Source organism: Melanotaenia boesemani, chromosome 16, assembly GCF_017639745.1.
Source record: "Melanotaenia boesemani isolate fMelBoe1 chromosome 16, fMelBoe1.pri, whole genome shotgun sequence".
In the NCBI taxonomy this organism is placed as follows: domain Eukaryota; kingdom Metazoa; phylum Chordata; class Actinopteri; order Atheriniformes; family Melanotaeniidae; genus Melanotaenia; species Melanotaenia boesemani.
Genome location: NC_055697.1, coordinates 3,820,491 through 3,837,906, shown reverse-complemented (window position 1 = coordinate 3,837,906; position 17,416 = coordinate 3,820,491). Strand labels below are relative to the sequence as shown.

The 17,416-nt window shown below is 42.2% G+C and overlaps 3 protein-coding genes and 1 long non-coding RNA gene across 5 annotated transcripts in view; 2 read left to right on the top strand and 2 right to left on the bottom strand.

Moving 5' to 3' along the window:
• vps8 (VPS8 subunit of CORVET complex) overlaps nucleotides 1-1,775 on the bottom strand; it is a 67,784-nt gene extending 66,009 nt beyond the window's left edge. For both annotated transcript variants that reach the window (XM_042010325.1, XM_042010326.1), the window contains exon 1: nucleotides 1,632-1,775. In XM_042010325.1, the coding sequence (XP_041866259.1) occupies nucleotides 1,632-1,703 (72 nt within the window). In that variant the 5' untranslated portion in view covers nucleotides 1,704-1,775. The remainder of the gene's footprint in view (nucleotides 1-1,631) is intronic.
• Nucleotides 1,776-4,390: 2,615 nt separating this feature from the next.
• Nucleotides 4,391-9,674, top strand: LOC121655927 (zinc finger protein ZIC 4-like). Its single transcript, XM_042010856.1, has 2 exons — nucleotides 4,391-5,086; nucleotides 8,330-9,674. Exons 1-2 carry the CDS (start codon nucleotides 4,564-4,566, stop codon nucleotides 8,959-8,961), a joined length of 1,155 nt encoding a protein of 384 aa, XP_041866790.1. The 5' UTR covers nucleotides 4,391-4,563; the 3' UTR covers nucleotides 8,962-9,674.
• Nucleotides 9,675-11,687: 2,013 nt separating this feature from the next.
• Nucleotides 11,688-12,253, bottom strand: LOC121655928. Its single transcript, XR_006013335.1, has 3 exons — nucleotides 12,175-12,253; nucleotides 12,086-12,111; nucleotides 11,688-11,770 (listed from the first exon to the last, which is right to left on the bottom strand). It is a non-coding gene; the product is annotated as an uncharacterized LOC121655928 (long non-coding RNA).
• Nucleotides 12,254-15,016: 2,763 nt separating this feature from the next.
• Nucleotides 15,017-17,416, top strand: part of pcca (propionyl-CoA carboxylase subunit alpha) — a 32,624-nt gene continuing 30,224 nt past the window's right edge. The window contains exon 1 of the mRNA XM_042010390.1: nucleotides 15,017-15,092. Coding sequence (XP_041866324.1) covers nucleotides 15,039-15,092 — 54 coding nt within the window. The 5' untranslated portion in view covers nucleotides 15,017-15,038. The remainder of the gene's footprint in view (nucleotides 15,093-17,416) is intronic.

Here is a 17,416-nt window from a genome sequence, read left to right as displayed (position 1 = left end):
AAAAAACAGGATTTCCAGGAAAAAGGGAGAGGATATTAATAGGAACCTCAAACACAAAAACATGTTCAGTCACTGTGAAACAAAACTTCTATGTTATAAAATCCATCCAGATAAATAAGGTGCCAGTCTGCTGCCAGCATGTAGCAGTCAGTGTGAAAAGTAGCTTTGGTCCTTCATTCCAGCTGAGCGGGACCAGACTGGAGGCTGGAGGTCAAGAAGTGATGCTACGCTAATGAAACACACAAGAGTAGGATTTCCTTTTATTTATTTGTTCTTACACAATGTTTTTTTACTGTTGTCCTAATTTCTGTCGAGACGGTCTTTATTTCCCGCAACTCCTTGTCCACCTGGTTAATAGCGGTGATTGTCCCTCTGCACCGCTCACCAAGCTGGAGCACCACCCACCCAGCTGGAGCACCACCCACCCAGCTTGGAGCACCGCCCACCCAGCTGGAGCACCCAGCAACTAGAAAGAAATATTATTTAACACAAAATTAACTGCTGCCAATCTCAGATGTATCTGTCCATTTTTATTTTCTACATTAAAACAAATGACTAAATTACAGGTGTCATTACTCATTTAGCAGACGCTAAACGACAGTGTCTCAGTCTCACACCCCGAAAAATTCCATTTCTTCCCTCTTTTTCCTTCGCAAGCCATCATGGACATGATGTGATGAATATGTATTACAGGCGTCCACATGACCATTTATAGCCATAATGTGGGCGGGGCAGGGCGTTCCCTCACGTGCGCCCGCTTTAGAATTGATTCTGATTTATGAACAGAAACAAGTGTAGGACGTGCGTGCGCACGCTGTTACAAATCTGACAGTATAAGTGCACAGCATTTTCTTTTTGCACCGCAAATGCCACCAGTAGTTTACTTTGATACGCACAGTTTGATAAAACAAGGCCCCAGCTCACAGTTTACTGATCCAGATCACAGTTTACTGATCCAGATCACAGTTTACTGAATCAGATCAACGTTTAGTGAAACAGACCACAATTTACTGAATCACATCATAATTTACTGAACCAGATCACAATTTAATTAACGTGATCACATCTTGCTGAACCGGATTACAGTTTACTGAACCAGATCACTGGTTACTGAACCAGACCACAGTCTACTGAACCAGATTACAGTTTACTGAAACAGATCACAGTTTATTTAACCAGATTAGAATAGTCTGCAGACTTCAGTCTCTCTCTTTCACCTCCTTAAAATCCTTCAAGTCTGCAGAAACACCCAGGTGAAATGTACTTCATATCCCAGGTAGGAGGATGGAGGAGGCTGAAGTCACCCCACTGAGATGTACTGAATGTAACACATCCTACGTTTTTTCTTCTTCTTTTATTTCTTTTTTTTCCACACTTAGTTCACTTGAAATATTTTACGATTCTTACTTTCGAGAAGAATAGCGTGCACAATATGCAGATTCTTTTTGTCTCGTTTTATCCGTTTCTCGTGTCCTTAATCCGATTAATATTTTCTCCAGTTTAATGATCATACGAAGATAAGCCAGAGGGTCTGTAAATGATGTGTTTATTCTCATTCATCTACTGCGGGGAATGTTTACAGTGATCGCGCCTCCGTCGCCATGACAGTAAACAGGAAGTGATTCTCTCACCGATTCCGTCTCCATCAGGTTGAGCTGGGAAGAAGCAGACAGGAGACTTCTGGTGTCTGGAGACCGCGACATTTCTGGCTTTATGTGGACAAACTGGGGGACAACAGCTGGTTTCTTTCTAATTCTCTTCTTCTTCTGCAGACTCGTCTTCTTCGTTGGTTTAATGGCGGGTAGCGCTCAACATTAGACTGTAATACCGACCCCTGCTGTACAGGAGTGTGGCGAGGCAGTTCATTTCTACATCACATTTCATGTACAAGACAATTCGTAGTGATTTACATAAAACCTTTAAAGCATTACAGGTGGTGCAAAGAAAGCATTAAAAAGCAGTAATAGGCAACGACAAACAGCAAAAATTACAATAAATCTTAAATTACAATAAAATGATTAAAAGCTAGATAAGTTCATAGTTACTGTGCAGATTTCATGCACATAGTTTCCTATAAATCGACATTCTTGTGAACATGAACGTGCCTTGAAGTGATCCAAGATCCATCAGTAGCTTCTGGTTTATTGGAAATTGATTTTTTAAAGACACAGTTTTACTTTTCATAACTGTGTGTTTTGTATGGAATTATTTTCTCTTACTGTGATTAGGTAGGAACTGTATTAGATTATATAAGAGATCTTTATTGTCACTATTACTGAAACAATGACAACTAGTTTAACAGCAGATTTAAGGTGCATTTAATTTACACAAACTATTAGATCCAAGCTCCATCAACATGGAGCTAAAATCAGATGAGTTTTAGATGTTCCCATAAAGAGCTTATACAACAAAATATGAAAAATGAAATTATATACAGTCTAGCTAGATAGCTGCCAGCTGCAAACGAAGAGCATGAATAGCTGAATAAATATTGCACCGTCCATTACGCTGGGTGTTCTGGTGATCCGGTCGGTGGCGGTCAGCGGGTAGGGGTGGGGGTGTATGAGATGATTTATAAATCTCATAAAAACATTTTTATTCCCAACAGTCATGTTCATGGTTCTGGTTCTAGGTGAAATAACCTGAAAGTATCTGACCAGCAGACAACATAAAAACTGGTCTAGTTCTCTGAATACACATAAGAGGAGTTTCAAGAAAATGAAAGACTTCATATGAAAGACGGAAGCATCATCTATACAAGGAAAGAAGGTCATTTCCTCCCACAGTTCCTGCTACATGATGCTCGGCCATTTTCATCCCTCCTACAGACTCTGATGGATGAGCAGAGAGACCGGCTCCCAGGTGGGTCTCCATGTAGGGTTAAAGTGGCCTCAGCCCCGACTCGTACGCTTCATCATCATGGGACATATAACTGCACATCTTCAACACTTTGTACTTCAGCATCATGAAATTTAATTAATTTATATTCTTTTATTATCTACTTATTTTCATTATCATTTTAAAAAAGACTTTTCATCTTATTTTTATTTACACCATTGATATATTTTATTATAATTTTATAAGCATGTCTATCTCGTGTTTATGTGCATGAGTTTTATATATTTTATGTTGCTCTTACAATGAATTCATGCATGCGCTGTGTAACGGTGGGATTTCCCCTTTAAGTGGAAAAATATGCATCAGTATGGCTGAAAAGCTCTAAACAAGTCGTCTGGCATTGAAAGGAAAACTAGTTGGTGTGGTTCATCCTAATTTCTATCATTTTTCTCCGTATTACAGAGTTCAGTTTATAACAGTGAATACGTAGTTTCTGATCTTATTATTGATTAATGAATGAAAGTTAAATCTGAACTGATGGGACTGAATGTTAAAACACATCTGCTTATATAATCTGTACTTTTGATAGTTTTTCCTTAATGTTTTCAATAAATCCTACATTCTTTCCCGGGAAGATTGTGACTTTGTGGGAATGTGTGTGAGGAAGGAAAGGAGTGAGGAAAGGAGACGAGTATGCCCGTTGGTGGATTTGGGCTGCAGCCTGCTGTATTAAACTGTGTATTCTGTATCATAAGAGATTAGATCAGATACTTCATTCATCCACAGGAAGAAACTGACCAAACATATGTGATTCCACATACACTGAAACTCGTCTCCACCAAAGTTGGTTCTTATAAATCGGGAGTGGGCAAGTTCGGTCCAAGAGAACCGCAGTCCTGCGGGTTTTAGATGTTCCCTGATTCTGCAGTCTTACAGGTTTTAGATGTTTCCCACTCCAACACATTTGATTCAAAAGAAATGGATTCAACCCCGATCTGGTTCAGCTCAGTGACTCGTTCATCTGAATCACCTCAGGACTGCAGCTGTCTGGGACTGAACTGGCCCAATCCCGGTCTTTAGCAGTATTTCTAGAGTCCAAAGACTTCATTTCAGGTTAGTAATTCCTCTAAAACCAGTAACATTTCTTTACTTGTTTAGTCTGCACTCAGGCTAGTGATGATCATGATACTAATTTGTATGAATATGTTGGAGGAAATGCAGAAATTCTGAGGAACTGATCTTATAATTATGACTTTTTATGACACAGAGTCTCGTTCTGAGGAGCTACTGAGATAATATCAGTCATTTACTTGGTAGCGAGCTTCCATTTAATCTTGTTATTGATAACTTGGTAAAAATCTGAACTGTTACATCAGTATCTGATGACATATTTAGCATTATTTGCTGTGGTTTTTCCATTAAACCAGGAAGGTTGTGACTTTGCGCGTGAAGATGAGAGGGAGTGAGGAAAGGAGACGAGGACGCATGTCAGCGGGTTTGGGCCGCAGCCTGCTGTATTCCCTCAATCCGTTCACCTCCATTCACAGTAAATAGAGGCATGGAGGCTCCGACTCTCGGGATCTAACGTCGACCAGCGGGGGGTAAAGACACCGCCGCGCGCGCCGTGGCCTGCACAGGAAGGAGCGCCGTTACTCCACCGGGCTCGTGGAGCGCAAAGCGGGGACTGAGTTCGGCGGAGGGAGCGGGGCAGCCCGCCGCCTCACCATGAAGCGGACGGCCGCGGTGGCCAGGCACAATGGCCTCGTCTCTCCTCTGGGGAACAACAACTCCGGGGCTTCCAGCGTCGCTCCAGCGCCTCCCAGCAAAGCTGCGACCGTCCCCGCTCCCACCGACCCCGGGTCCGGCGGGGGGGCGGACGGCCTGCTGGATTTCTCCAAAGGCCCGGCCGTCAAAACCGAACTGATTTGCAAATGGATCGACCGGACTTGTTCGAGACAACGGCTCGGGCGAACCGCGACCCCCGTTTGCGACCAAACTTTCAGCTCCATGCCCGAGCTCGTGGACCACGTCACCAGCGAGCATGTCGCCGCGGGGCTCGAGAGCCTCAGTCATGTCTGCATGTGGGACGAGTGTCTGCGCGGCGGGAAGGCATTCAAAGCCAAATACAAACTCATCAACCACATCCGCGTGCACACCGGGGAGAAACCCTTTTCATGCGCATTCCCCAACTGCGGCAAGATGTTCGCACGCTCCGAAAACCTGAAGATCCACACGCGCACACACACCGGTAGGTTCTGTTTCTGTGGGCACACGCACACACACACACACATACGCACAGACTGAGTGAAATCCGTGTCAGCTTCCTGACATGGAAAAAAAAACAGCTTCGTGAAGGTCTCCCCAGTCTGCAGGGGACCCTCCATGTTTATACCGGCTGAGTTCACCTCCTCTTCACCACTGCCTTGTTTCCTAAAGGAAGCAGGCGTCATGGAAGGAGGCAGAGAGCCACACAGAGGAAATATTTAACTCCTCTTCATCATCCCAACCTCCAGGAGCAGGAAACATGTTAACAGCTACATCATATACAGCCCTAATACCAAAAACCCAGAATTCTGTAAAATAAAACCAGAACCTCATCAGGTCATATTTTATTCCCAGTAGCAGATCACCAACACATCAGATGATGAAACGGAGACATTTCACCATGTGATGAAAATATGAGCTGATAGTGAATCTGATGCAGCAACACGTCTGGAAAAAAAAGTTGGAACAGGAGCAACAAAAGGCTGGAAAAGTACCTGGTACAAACCAGAAACACCTGGAGGAGCATTTGACAACTAATCAGGTTACCTGGCAGCAGCTCAGTAACATGACTGGTATAAAAGGAGCATTTCAGAGAGGCAGAGTCTCTCAGATGGAAAGATGGACAGAGGTTCACCAATCTGATACAAACTGGCTCCAAAACTGTGGAACAATTTGAGAAAAATGTTCCTCAGACTTTGAAGATCCACCATCTACAGTGTAGAACATCATCAGAAGATTCAGAGAATCAGGAGGAATCTCTGTGTGCCTGGGACAAGGCTGGATGCTGGTGATCATCTGCATTAAAAGCAGACATGATTCTCTACTGGAAACCACTGCATGGACTCAGGAAGACTTCCAGAAACCACTGTCTCTGAACACAGTTCACCCTGAAATCCACAAATGCAGGTTAAAGCTCCATAATACAGAGAAGAAGCCAGATGTGAACAGGATCCAGAACCAGCACCGTCTTCTCTGGACCAAAGCTCATTTAAAATGGTCTGAGGCAAAGTGGAAACCTGGATGAAGATGTGGACTAGTTTTTGGAAAGCATGGACAGCGTGTCCTGCAGACTAAAGAGGAGAGGGAGCATCCAGCTTGTTATCAGTGGACAGGTGAAAAGCTGCATCTCTGATGGGATGGGGCTGCATTAGTGCCTATGGCGTGGGCAGCTTCCACATCTGTGAAGCTCCATCAATGCTGAAAAGTACATGGAGGTTTTAGAGCAACATCTGCTCCCATCCAGACAACGTCTCTTTCAGGGAAGGACTTGCAGATTTCAGCAAGACGATGCTGAACCACATCCTGCATCCATCACAGCAGCATGGCTTCACAAGAGAAGAGTCCGGCTGCTGAACTGGCCTGCCTGCAGTCCAGACCTTTCACCAGTACACAACATCTGGAGCATCATGGAAGCAGGAATCCAGCAACCAAGGTCCAGGACTGTAGAGCAGCTAGAATCCTGCATCAGACCAGAATGGGACAACATTCCTCTCCTAAAACTCCAGCAACTGGTCTCCTCACTTCCCAGACGTTTCCAAACATGTTAGAAGAAGAGGAGATGCTACACCATGCTGAACACCACCCTGGAACTACTTTTTCCACTGTGCTGAACATCACCCTGGAACTACTTTTTCCAGATGTGTTGCTGCATCAGATTCACTATCAGCTCATATTTTCCATCACACGGTGAAATGTCTCAGTTTCACCATCTGCCATGTTGTTTATCTTCTACTGGAGATAAAATATGGAATTAATGAGATGCTGGCTTTATTTCCATTTTATACAGAGTTCCAGATTTTTAGAATTGTGGTTGAACTGGTGAGCTGCTCTGACTGGGTGTGACCACATGTAAATATGTGGTTTAAACACACCAGCTCTATTTGTTGTTTCCTAATAGATTTAATTTAACTCTGATATTCAGTGTATTAACTTTAACTGACTTGAGAGCTGCTGTGGAATATATTGTGATCACAGCACAGAGAACGTTGTTTTGAGGGTTTAGTGTAAGTTTCTGAGCATCTTGAACCAGCTGCAGCAGCAATATGATGAATACATGACATTCTCCAGAAAGCAGCTGATGAAATAAACCCTGGGATTGCAGACCTCTGAAAGCATCCTTCTTCACATAATAACCTGATTAATTGGTAAAAATAATAATTTTATGCAATAATCTAAATAAAGAAACCAAAGAGTTAAAATAATAATATATGCATCTCTCTCTGCAGCAGCAACAGCAATTGTCTCTTCTTTACAAAATAGCTTTGTTTTGCCTGTATGTTTCAATAAAAACTTCTCACTCCAATCAGGTAAAATAAGCAGCTTTTTGTCAGCGGTTACCATGGTGACTCCAGGTATCGGGGCTCCAAAAACTCTGAGTTTTGACTCAACTGTGACTAACTTAACCAGACTTTCTGACTAGATTCGGACTAAGTTAACCAGAGTTTCTGGCTAGACTTGGACTAAGTTAACCAGAGTTTCCGACTAGACTCGGACTAAGTTAACCGGAGTTTCCGACTAGACTCGGACTAAGTTAACCAGAGTTTCTGACTAGACTCGGACTAAGTTAACCGGAGTTTCCGACTAGACTCAGACTAAGTTAACCAGAGTTTCTGACTAGACTCGGACTAAGTTAACCAGAGTTTCTGACTAGACTCGGACTAAGTTAACCAGAGTTTCTGACTAGACTCGGACTAAGTTAACCGGAGTTTCCGACTAGACTCAGACTAAGTTAACCAGAGTTTCTGACTAGACTCGGACTAAGTTAACCGGAGTTTCCGACTAGACTCGGACTAAGTTAACCAGAGTTTCTTTCACCAGCCTTTGTTATTTCAGACAGGAAAAATTAGGCCTGGTGATAAAAATTTTTATTTAACATGTTCATCAAACAGATAACTTTCTCTGATTTGACCAGTTTTGATTGGACCAGATCCACAAATTTCAATAGAAAAGTGAGTTTGTTTGCTCCAGACGTCGGACCTCATGACTTACCCTTGTTTCTCCTTGTCTCCACAAAGTAATGCAGAAATACAACTGTTTAAAATACGCTGTGTTTTCGGCTTGCACCTTGTGTTTCCAGCACTGCAACACTTGTCTTTTTCTGCTTTTATATGAGGCTTATGTGAAAAAATGGGGAGATAAAAGATTTTCTGGTTTAAAATGTTTGTTTAGCTTTTCTGACTACAGACGATGCAGTAGGAGCATGCTAACCCTGGTTTGTGTGTTCCAGGTGAGAAGCCCTTCCAGTGTGAGTTCTGTGAGCGGCGCTTCGCTAACAGCAGTGACCGAAAGAAGCACTCGCAGGTCCACACCGCCTCCAAACCCTACGACTGCAAGGCTCTGGGCTGCACCAAGTCCTACACCCACCCCAGCTCCCTGCGCAAACACATGAAAGTCCACATCAAGTCCTCGCCTACCTCCGACCCCCAGGACCTGTACAGCTTCATTCCTCCTCATCTACAGCAGACAAACCAAGCTGTACTGGAGCCCCTCGACCTCAAAATGAACCACTTCTCTCCATCCCTTAATAACAGAAATGCTCATTTCCCTCTTCTCTCCGGCCACAACTTGGCTCTGGGCTCAGCCGGCGAGGCGGACCATAAGGTGCTGCTGAGGAGTTCGTCTCCGCTGGCGATGCCTCTGGATCTGTCCCTGTCTGGCCTGAAGAGTCAGCTGGGCCAGAAACACGTCAGCGGTCGGACTCCGAGAAGGAGCCAGCGCTCGGTGAACCCGGCCCTATCTCCGCTGTCTAACATTAAGGAGTGGTACGTCTGTACCAGGACTACAGCGCCACACTTCCCCCTTCTCCATCCAGACCACATCAAATCGGAACGCAGTGACGAGGATGAGTATGTCACGTAGAACGGTGGCACCGCTGAATCTGGATGTGATGGACCTATTTCATATATTCAGAATCAGATCCGGCCCAGTCGGGCAGTTTTCTGCCTCAAGGCATTGTCTGAGAGGATTTTCCTGTTTTACAGCCCAATCTCAGCGTGGACTCTTCCTATCTGTGGACCAAATCCATGTCAGAAGAACCCTGTTTCTTTGGTTACCAAACTAAAACTTCCCAGAGATTAGTTTAGCTAACCGGACTAACTTTGTGGACCAAAGAATATGATGTAAACGGGGTGTTTGAACATGAGATGTAGATCAGAGCCCAGATAAGGGCTCTGTCCATGTGAAGCTATTTAAAGGGCTAAATCAACAGGGGAGCCGGACCGGTTCTGGTTCCGGTTTGCCTTGCAGAGGTAGTCAGAGCAGCTGATTCTGCTGTTGGATGATCCAACGCCTTCACGCTGTTTAGAGTGTTTCAGACACAGCAGAAGCCGTAAAGGTCGAAGCTTTCATCAGATGTCTTCTTCAGTGGTTTCTTTCCTCGTTCCAGGTCCGGGTCTGGGTCCATCCGGTGGATCAGTGGTGTTAACGAAGCCGCTCAGAGATCTCTGTTGGTATCAGAAAGGGGTGGAGCTAAGGCTGCATCTTTCTCGGAGACTAAAACGATTTGGTTTAAAGTTTACTGTAAAGACAGTCATTTCAAGAATAAAAGCAGTGAAAATGCTGCAGTACATCTGGCAGGCCTGTATGTGGTACTGTAACACAGAAATACACCTAAAACATGGAGCATGCTCAGAAACCCCTGTAGGCAGAGTTTGGATTATAAATATGGAACTGAAATGGTTCCATTTTCATATTAATTTACTCTGGGACCCGGTTTTAAATAACCTTAAAAACTTTTAAGGTCTAAACTGGTCTCCGTGTGAACATGGTCTAAAACTCATGACAACTCATTTTGAAAATAAAATTTAGCTTTGAAAACATAAAAAACTGGAACTTAAAACATTTTTGATGAATCCAGGACTGAAAAAGCTGCCTGAGAAATAAAATACGGATTTTAAAGCTTGTTACGTACGGAGCCCGTCTAGTGGTATCGGCAGAAAATGCCTCACTTAAGCTCACAGTTACGGTAATTATTATTCAGTTTTATTCTATTTTAATGTTGAGATGAGCATCCTTACCAAGGTTACTGGGTATACCTAGTTTACTACCAAACAACGGACTCAGACAGGACACAAGATTTAACAGCAGCTCTGGAAACTACAATCCCACATTTTTCCTACATTAAAGCCCTGTTTCCACCAACGGCTCAGTACAGGTCGGTTCCGTAAGCTGGTTTGTTTACGTTTCTGCAGGAAAAAACTGTGAAGGAGCCAGAACATCAAGTCCTATGTCAGGAGTGCCCAAGTTCAGTCCTCGAGATCTACCATCCTGCAACTTTTAGATGCAACCCTTCTCCAACCCTTGAATCTGCATGTCATTCATCTCTGCAGAGGCCTGGTAACGAGCCAGTCATTTGATACAGGTGTGTTGGAGAAGGGTTGCATCTAAAAGTTGCAGGATGGTAGATCTCGAGGACCGCACTTGGAGACCCCTGTCCTATGTTATTAGGAAACATCCTTTGGGGCAGTGTTTCCTAATCCAGGTCCTCGGGACCCCCTGCCCTGCATGTTTTAGATGTAACCCTACTTTAACACCTGAATTGAATGAGTGGCTCGTTAACAGGTTGCAAAGAACTCGAGGAAGTTCATTAATTTGAATCAGGTGTGTTGGACTAGGAACACATCTAAGACATGCAGGGCAGGGGGTCCCAAGGACCTGGATTGTGAAACACTGCTTTGGGGTATCATTCTTACCAATCTGACCAAAAAGGGAGGAGCTTCACACATTGCAGTCCTCTGATTGTTAGAACGAATCATGATTTCCTGTGTGACTCAGCAACAAGAACAAAGCAGGAACAGCTATATGTTTAAATATTTGGTGGATTTAGGTAAAACTCATAAAGAGATAACTGAAGCACTCAGAAAGATGATGAATAAAAAGCCTTTATTGTATCAATGCTAGTCTAATGACATGTCCATGCCAGCGCATTTCAGCCTAAGAGGCCTTCGTCAGGGCAAATGTTTGTCAGTCTGCTCAGTTCATGTTTAAATAGACAGTCACTGACAGCTGCGCTGTGTGGGCAGGTAGGTGGTCACTTATGACCTGCTAATGACAAAGTCAGAGATTCCTTAAAAGAAAATTTTCACTGCTTAATTAAACAAGATATAATAAACATGTATGTCAGTGTGTATTCTCTTAGGCTTATAAGTAGACAGAAATATTTATTCTAAGAGACCACAGCGCTATCAGTTAAACAGCAAAACCATTACAAAAAGGGAGAAAAATCTGGTTCTCCATTTAAACCTGAGTAATGTGTAGCTTTCAATGTATAGATCCACAAGGACTGTCTTTGGTGGATTTATTGTTGTTTAAACCCACATGACAAGAAGAAAGAATACACCTGCTGGATGCCCACCGTTGTCATCTTTATCATCTTTCAGTCTTTATTATAATTTCAGGAAAGTGTTGTGGCGCTGTGACATCATGCTGTTATGACATCACAATGTTATGACGTCATGCTGTTAACAGCTAACACATCTATCGCTATCTAGCCGATACGGCACCTACCAGGTACGGTTGCTGCGGAAACACAACAGAGATCAGGATTTACCAAATCAAAACGTTCAGAACCTGCTGGTGGAAACTGGGTGGATAGTAGTCCTGGAGGGAGATAAGTCCTACTGAAAAAGCCAAAACATTACATACCGATATGATCTGTTACAGTAACATCCTGAGGACGGGTGGTTGAACAAAGTGGTGAGAACATCGGAAAATCTGTACAACATGATGCACGGCCATGTTCACACGCCAGCCGTGTGCAAAACTCCACCCACAGTGTGAGGATCAGTAGCATGATGAATGTGGTTCATCATCCTAACTAACCTCAGCATCATGCTAACTAACCCCTGTATCATGCTAATTAGCCTCCCCATCATGCTAACTAACATAAGCATCATGCTACCTAAACCTTACATCATGCTATCTAAGCTCAGCATCATGCTAACTAGCCTCCCCATCATGCTAACTAACCTTATCATCATTCTACCTAAGCTCAGCATCATGCTAACTAACCTTGTCATCATGCTAACTAAGCTCAGCATCATGCTAATTAGCCTCCCCATCATGCTAACTAACCTTGTCATCATGCTAACTAAGCTCAGCATCATGCTAATTAGCCTCCCCATCATGCTAACTAACCTTGTCATCATGCTAACTAAGCTCAGCATCATGCTAATTAGCCTCCCCATCATGCTAACTAACCTTGTCATCGTGCTAACTAAGCTCAGCATCATGCTAACTAAGCTCAGCATCATGCTAACTAGCCCCCCCATAATACTAACTAAGCTCAGCATCATGCTAACTAGCCCCCCCATAATACTAACTAAGCTTAGCATCATGCTAACTAGCCTCCCCATCATGGTAACTAAGCTTAGCATCATGCTAACTAGCCTCCATGTGGTTCAGGCATGTGCAGAAACAACATCCACCACAGAAACCATCAGGATGAGAGCAGACATGTTAAACTGCCCAGATTAATCAGATAGAAACTTCCAGGCTGATAGATCAGCTGATTCATTTTATTCCATCTGGACTTTCCATCAGATCCAAATTGCTCCATGTAAACAAGTTAAACACAACTACTGCCAGTATCAGCAATTGTCTTTATTTTCTTATCTACAGTTTGTTTTTCTCTGCAGCTTTTTTCAGTTTAAAAACTCATTTTAGTCCTTGTGTTTGTTTTATTTCTAAATTTCATTTCCAGCACCAACATGAGCGGTCTACCATTGAGCTCCATAGAAGTCAGATGAAAAAGATGATTTCTCAGAGCAGGTTGGAGAAGGAGGAGGCAGATTTCCAGAAATCTAATTGATCTCATCTTAATTCAGCTCAGACGTCTGAAACATGAGATGAATTCAATGTCAACTTCGTCAGCCATGTGGTTACCAGCTTCATCCTGTTTTTGTTTTTATTAAAATTCGCTGTGAATATGACTTGGATTTTCTGAACAGCCTCCCTGATACAGCCTCTGTCCTGAGAGACTTCATAGAAGAAAAGATGAGTCAGATGTTTACTAAAAATCCATCTTCCTCTGCCACCAAACCTCAGACCTTTGAAAAGTTGTGTCTTAAAGATTTAAAGCGTAAGTGACAGACTGTCAAATATTTGTTTTCACTTTTCTTTCTTCGTAATATTCTGATCTTCATTCAGAGTGAAATAAAAATGTATTCATCATTTCAGTCCCATGTCTCAGCTTTTATTTGGGAGAATAAACAATGAGGAACGAGTGGTGGAAAAGATGCAGGTAAAGGAAGCTTTTTCTGCAGAGAAAATGACTGGATGCACTCTGAAGCTCATATTTCTCTCAGAGTGAAGGATTAGAAATTAAATATACCTGGTTTACATTCAGTGTGATGTTGAAGTTGCTTTATGATCCACAGCTTCTTATTTTGACTGGATAAAGGGAAATTACACTGTCCAGCCCGGACTAAGATATTAGAGGATATCCATGCATCCATCCAATTCAGGGTCATGGGAAAGCTAGAGTCTATACCAGCAATTAGCAGGCGAGAGGCAGGGACACCTGGGCAAGTTGCCAATCAATTGAGACAGACAGGTGAGACCTTCCAGAACCAGGTGGGACCTTCTCCCGTCTGATGTGGTGTTACCAGGAAACGGTTCAGGCTCTGAACTCCACAGTGAGGTGGTCTTCAGAGAAATGATCTGATTGGTCAGATCTCAGACTGATTTCTAAACAGATTCTGCTTCCCAGAAAAGATCCTATCAGAGTTCTGCTGGGATCTGGACCAGTTAGACTAACTGGATCAGGAACAGTTCTGGTGAAGATCTCAGCAGGAATTTTGGTCACTTTTAGTCCAAACTGCATTTTTCCTTCCGGAACAATCAGCATGAGGATGATATTAAACAGGAAAGATCTGCAGTCATGCTGGAAATGTGTTTGTCTCCGTGGCATCATCCAGATGTGGAAGTTCTTTCAGCAACAATATTTATTTTTTTAAGTTTGATGTTGAGCGATTTAACATAAAATGTTAGTTAAATGTTAAATTATATTTATCTCCTGCCCTTGGACTGTTATAACTAAGCTTCAGATCCATCTTTTAGATAAATGTTAACTTGGTGAACAAAACGGATGTTTGGTCAGCTTAAAACTGTCCATCACAGCAGTTTCATCCACAGCCAGTTACAGCCTACGTACAACTGGTCACATGACCACCACATGAGGCCCACAGGAGACTTGCCATAATCCAAGCAAGGTTGGCAACTGACATCTGGTCCAGTTCTGCCCCACATAACAATTGTCAGGGCCATAACCAAGCCATGAGTGCAAGAAGCAGGCAGGATTCAGCCCAAACATGTCTGCTATCTGGGCTGCCTCTGTGAAATGCTCCTTTTATGCCCAGTCATGTTACTGACCTGTTGCCAGTTAACCTGGTTAATTGTCAACTGGGTGTTTCTGGTTTGTACCAGTTACTTTTCCAGCCTTTTGTTGCTCCTGTTCCAACTTTTCCAGACGTGTTGCTGCATCAGATTCACTGTCAGCTCATACTTTCCATCACATGGTGAAATGTCTCAGTTTCATCATCTGGCATGTTGGTGATCTGTTACTGGGGATAAAAGATGACCCAATGAGATTTGAAAATCATGACATTTTGTTTTTATTTTTAGATTTTACCCAACATCCCTTTTTTGCAATTGGAGTTATATTTTTATTTCTAAAATTATTTATTATTTCTCTTACTCATTAATTCATAAAAAATACCTTTATTATTATTTATTTATTTATTTAGATTGTATCAAATTATCCAGTTAAATCTTTAAATATTTATTTCTTTCTTCCAAGTTAAGGTAACTTGCCTCCATAGCAGTGTGCTGTAGAAGTGTATGTTTTCTCTGAGTCCAGCAGGGGGCAGCACTGACACCTTGAGGAAGCAAGCTACCGTTAAAGGAGAAGCAGAAGAAGAAGAAGGAATCTGGCCAACATGGCGGCGCACAGAGGTTGTGTGTTACTGGACAGGCTGCTGTTTTCAGTGAAGGTGAGTTTATATCTGAGGGACAGAAACAGAGTTCACTTCACCGGAACCGAACCGCAGTAGCTCGGTCAGGTCATATACTGGTACCGGTTCGGTTCTGACAGTGTCACCGAACAGACCTGAAGGTGTCATTTCCAACGCACAAGCAAAAAACGGAGAAACTATGTGATGATAAAGTTTAACGGTACAGAACAGTTTGACGGGATGTGTCCGGTTCAGAGCGTTGATTTCATAGCTTAAACTGGGATCACATCTGAGTGGGGCCTCGTCTTCGTGTTAGAGGACAGATGTGAACCAATGCTGCGTTAAGTTTTATTCGAAGACCAGAACCCTCTGTTTTTATACCTTTCCACAACTTTTAACATCTTGGTCTTAAATAAATAAACAGCTGACGTAAAGTCTTCATGGTGTAAAAACACCCCCCCTCCCTCTTTTATTTTTTTATTTTATTTTATTTTATTTTTTTGGCCCACCTGTGAACCCGTCTGTAGCAGCTGGAGCTTTTAATCCCAGTATAAACCAGTTTGTAGAAGCTGTCAGATTATGATGTAAAATGAATGTATGAATAGATGTAGCAGCATAAAGGTCGACCTGAAGAAAAAAGCAGAATTTATTACTAACAGAACTTTGTAGAAAGAACACACAGATCAACAGTGACCAAGCCTTTTCTCATCTCATCATTCTCTCAAGTCTTGGCTTCCAGGAGAAAAAATATTGTTATTGAAACAAACACACAACGCTGACATAGTCCAGTTCAGTCCAAGTCATTGCAGTACAATTGTAATTCAATTAAACCAAGTCCAAGATATGATCCACACATTATTATTATAACTGTGTTAATAAAATAAAATCTAGAAAAGGAAATCAGTGGATCTGGGTCACAAAGGCTATGTTCATACTGCAGGTAGGGCTGGGCGATATGGCCTGTAACCGATATCCCGATACATTTTCGTTTATATCCCGATGCACGATAAATATCTCAAGGTTTTGAAATCTCCTCTAAAATTTTGTGTAAATGTTGATTTTCTGTGCAAGACTGCATTTGTTGTAAAAGACAATTAAACAAAATAAATAAATATATTTAAAATTAAATTGGCACAGAGGCAGAAGTCTATAAGTTAAAAAACAAAAAGTAAAATGCATCAGCAAGAGTTCTTGACTAGCATATTTCAAAAAACAAGGTGCACTTTTTCTGCTTGTTCAAGTTTGTAATAAACCAGAACACAAAATAATAGATAAATGAAAGTCCAATATGTGAATGCAAAAACAAAAAAACTTTAAATCACAGAAGTGGGTGGCATGGTTTTGTCTATAGCTTGTTTGCAATAACACTGTGTCTAGAGGTTTTGGGCTAAAAACACGAGCCTGTCAACAGCTTCTGGCTTGAGTGATGCCCTGTGACATGTGACCACAATCCTGCTGGTACTAAATACCCTCTCTGTTGGGGAACTAGATATTTTTTTGCTAAACTTTTCATGTTTGGAAACATTTCCTCATGGGCCTTCCACCACAGCAGGGGATCAGATTCAGTGTCAGCACTTGGACTCTGCAAGTAGATGGACAATTCTGCTTTCATTGTCTCTTTGAGTGACAAGCTGTGGCTGTAGCTGTAGAAGAGGGGTTTGCTGCCTTTTTAAAGAAACTTCCAAGAGTTTTCTTTTTTGGTGGCTCTGGTTCAGACACTGCTGGTGTTTCATGAGATTGTGAAGCAGCTGACCGTGCTGTGCCCTGGTCAGACAGCATCGCCTGCGCCTCCATCTCCAATATGGCTCTTGACTTGATTTCCTGACCTTTGACATGTTTAAAGAAACTTATATGCTTTACAAAATTTATATTGTCAATAACACCACAATATGAATGACTGTTTTCAACGTAAGAATGGCTAGTTTTTACCTGGACCTGAAAAGATAATGAAATGCTTATATTTTTAATTGCATTAAAAAAATGATTGAAAGTATTCAAGCTGTTTAAATACATAAAAAATACTGAAACGGTTTCCAAGTTTTTCAATTTAATTATGCTGAAATATGAAATAGTATCTTAGTTATATTAACCACTGTTATAAAAAAATATAAATAATATCTCAATTAGAGGGAGGAAAACCTATACAAATACTCACCAATAGCAAGGTGCAATCGATGGCCAAAACACTGTAGCCTTCTCCACCCATTCAGACTCATAGCTGTGATTATGTTAGTCCCATTGTCTGTTGTGACACAGACTTAATGGGGGGCGAGTGCCTTCTGCTGTTGTTAGCGGGGCAGTCTGCTTGACTATTTATACTCGATGTACGCGATATACTTATTTTCTATATCTCGGGTCAAACA